This window comes from Neopelma chrysocephalum, unplaced genomic scaffold (genome assembly GCF_003984885.1).
Source record: "Neopelma chrysocephalum unplaced genomic scaffold, ASM398488v2 Primary Assembly neopelma1_228, whole genome shotgun sequence".
NCBI lineage: Eukaryota > Metazoa > Chordata > Aves > Passeriformes > Pipridae > Neopelma > Neopelma chrysocephalum.
The window spans coordinates 12,150-14,919 of NW_020897890.1; the positions used below are offsets into that span (position 1 = coordinate 12,150).

The following is a 2,770-nucleotide window of genomic DNA, read 5'->3' on the forward strand; positions in this document are numbered from 1 at the left end:
ATCTGCCAGGGCTCTGCTGCCCGGGATCTGCCAGGGCTCTGCTGCCCAGAATCAGTGCCCACACGCACAACCTCGAGCAGGTGAGAGCGGGTGCTCACGCACAGGCACACACACATCTGTCGTGCCAGTGGTCCTGCACGCTCACACGCGTGTGCCTGGGCACGTGCTGGCCCTGGCCAGAGATCAGAGCCGGGGCGTTGATGCCAACCCACCCGGGACCGAGGCCTCCAGCCCTGCCAGCCTCCATCACCACCGTGCCATCATCTCCAGCCCCACTGGTGCCCCAGCCCCGTGCCCGGACAGTGGCTTTGCACGGGGCAGGATGGGGGTCCCGAGGGTGGCTCTCACTCCTTCCCCACCCAACACCGTGTCCAGGCAGGGGCTCAGAGGGCTGTGGATCTCTCCCTTTCCCATTCCACACCATACCTGGGTACTGGGCAAGGGCTTTGCCCGGGACATGGGTGCAGTTTAGGTGGGAGCAGGAGCAGCCCAGGACACGGCTGTGCCAGGGCCAGGAAAGCTGGGAGCAGAGTGGTGGGAGCTGGGCTGTGCACCCTGTCCTGGCACCGTCTTTCTTCACACCCCAGAGAGGGGACAGGAGGTGTCTGGGGGGGGACACACGCCTGAGCAGCCTCCCCTTTGCCAGCCCAGCCCCAGGGCACAGTGCTCACCCCATGGCATGGCCTGGGACGAAGAACGTGGCTCCAGCCACAGCCAGCGTGGCTGTGTGGGGTGTGTGGGGTGTGTGGGGTGGGACGTGTGGCAGGGCAGGCCCCGCTGCCAGGCTTCCCACAGCCGGGGCGAGCGCGGGGCCAGTTGGGCAACAGGGTGGCACCCGCCTCCCGCTCCCTGTGCGGGGGCCACCCAGCTCCAGGGGGCACACGGTGGGACACTGCTGTGGCCTGTGAGCGGGGCCGTGGGACCCAGCTCGGCTCAGCCACCACAGTCCCACCCAGAGCCAAGCCACCACCAGCCTGGCTCCCCACTGCTGCCACCCACTCACCCGCTGCCCCATTGATGCCATCCCCCAAACCCACAGCACGTGCCGTGGGCCACAGGGGCTCTCCCAGGGCATCCCTGCTCCCGTCTCCCTGTGGATGGTGCAGCCCCTCGTCCCCATCCTCGTGCCCCGGGTGGGTGCCTCTGCCCGCCGTGTCCCCCCCCAGCCCCGGGGGGGGGCTGCACACGCAGGGTTTTGTGTCTCCGTGTAAACACCCCGCAAACAGTTCGGTGCGGGGCCGGGGCCCGCCCGCGCCTGCTGCCTTTGCTTCCCTGCTGCCTTTGCTCCCCGAGCCAGCGCCGTCGCCCGGGGCTCAGGATGTGGCTGACACAGGCTGCGGTGCCGGTGGTGCCGGTGGTGCCGGGCGTGTTGCCCCGGCTGGGAGTGGTGGAAGAGATTTCCATGGGCTCAGGAATGTGCGACGCAACCCCGTACCGGGGTTCCAGCCCGTGCCGGCAGCGCCGCGGGACCATCCCGGGACGTGTTGGAGGATGTGCCGCGGAGAGCCGAGGGCTCGGCCCCGTTCCGGGGGGGGGCTGTGGCAGCGCCGGGCGAGGGGCCCCGACCCGGGGTGTTCACGGGGCTCCCCCGTGCGTGACCGGGGACGTGCCCCGGCACAAACCCGCTGGCGCAATTCCAGCCTCGGCCCCTTCGGCTCTGTGTTTGTTCAGAAAAAAAGGGAGTGAGGAGAGGGTTTTAGGGTGAAACGGCAGAGAAATGGGACTGGAAGCCACGAGAGCAGGGTCAGGCGACCAAGGGGAGCGGGATAGGGAGGGGGCAGCCAGGCAGAGCCCCAGCACCGGTGGGGGATCAGGGGGAACGGCCGCAGCCCCCATTTGTGGGATCCCCAAGGTGGGGAGGTGCCAGACAAGGGCTGTGGTGCTGCAACACCTGGGGACGGTCCCTGCGCTCGAGGTGTCCCCAACTCTCAGAGCGGGGACACAGCCTGGGCCTCCAGACACCCCGTCCCATCCCCACAGGCAGCTGGGCCCATCCCAACTGTCCCCCAGCCATCCCAAATGTCCCCCAGCCATCCCAAATGTCCCCCAGCCATCCCAACTGTCCCCCAGCCATCCCAAATGTCCCCCAGCCATCCCAAATGTCCCCCAGCCATCCCAACCGGGACGGGGCAGGCGGGTGACAGGACCACGATGCCCGGGCACCACACGGACACCCCTTGGGCACCACACGGACACCCCTTGGGCACCACACAGACACCCCTGGAGCTCTCAGGGCGGTGGGGTGGGCGAAGGGCAGCCAGCACCGTGGGGGGATTGCACCACCACAGGCACCCGGGGACGAGGACCCAGCATCTCCCAGCAGTGCCCGGTGTGGGCACAGCAGGAATGCCAGCGATGCCTTCCTCGGAAAGGAGGTAACGCGGCGCGGTGCCCGCTTGGCACCCGCTGTGGTGCCCGGGGCTTTGCCAGCCGCGGCTGCGGCGCCGGGCGGCTCTGCCGGCAGCACCAACCGGGGCACACCCGGCCCTGCCCGGCCACCCCCTGTGCCACCGCGCCGGGGTGTGATGGCTTTGGGGATGGGACACCCCATGGCAGCCCCAGCCCCCGCTGCAGGGTCAGCAGACAGACGGACAGACTGCAGTGTCAACAGACAGATGGACAGACTGCAGTCCCTGCACTGACAGTGGGGTGAGTGGACAGACGGACAGACTGCAGCCCCTGCACTGACAGCAGGGTGAGTGGACAGACAGACAGACTGCAGGCCCTGCACTGACAGTGGGGTGAGTGGACAGATGGATGGACAGACTGC

The 2,770-nt window shown here is 68.6% G+C and overlaps 1 protein-coding gene across 1 annotated transcript in view; it reads right to left on the reverse strand.

Annotated features, from left to right (window-relative positions):
• The window catches only part of EPPK1 (epiplakin 1), a gene marked incomplete at its 3' end in the record, with an annotated part of 13,616 nt that extends 12,143 nt beyond the window's left edge, over nt 1-1,473 (reverse strand). The window contains exon 1 of the mRNA XM_027703455.1: nt 1,330-1,473. Coding sequence (XP_027559256.1) covers nt 1,330-1,473 — 144 coding nt within the window. The remainder of the gene's footprint in view (nt 1-1,329) is intronic.
• Between the last annotated feature and the right edge of the window lie 1,297 nt (nt 1,474-2,770).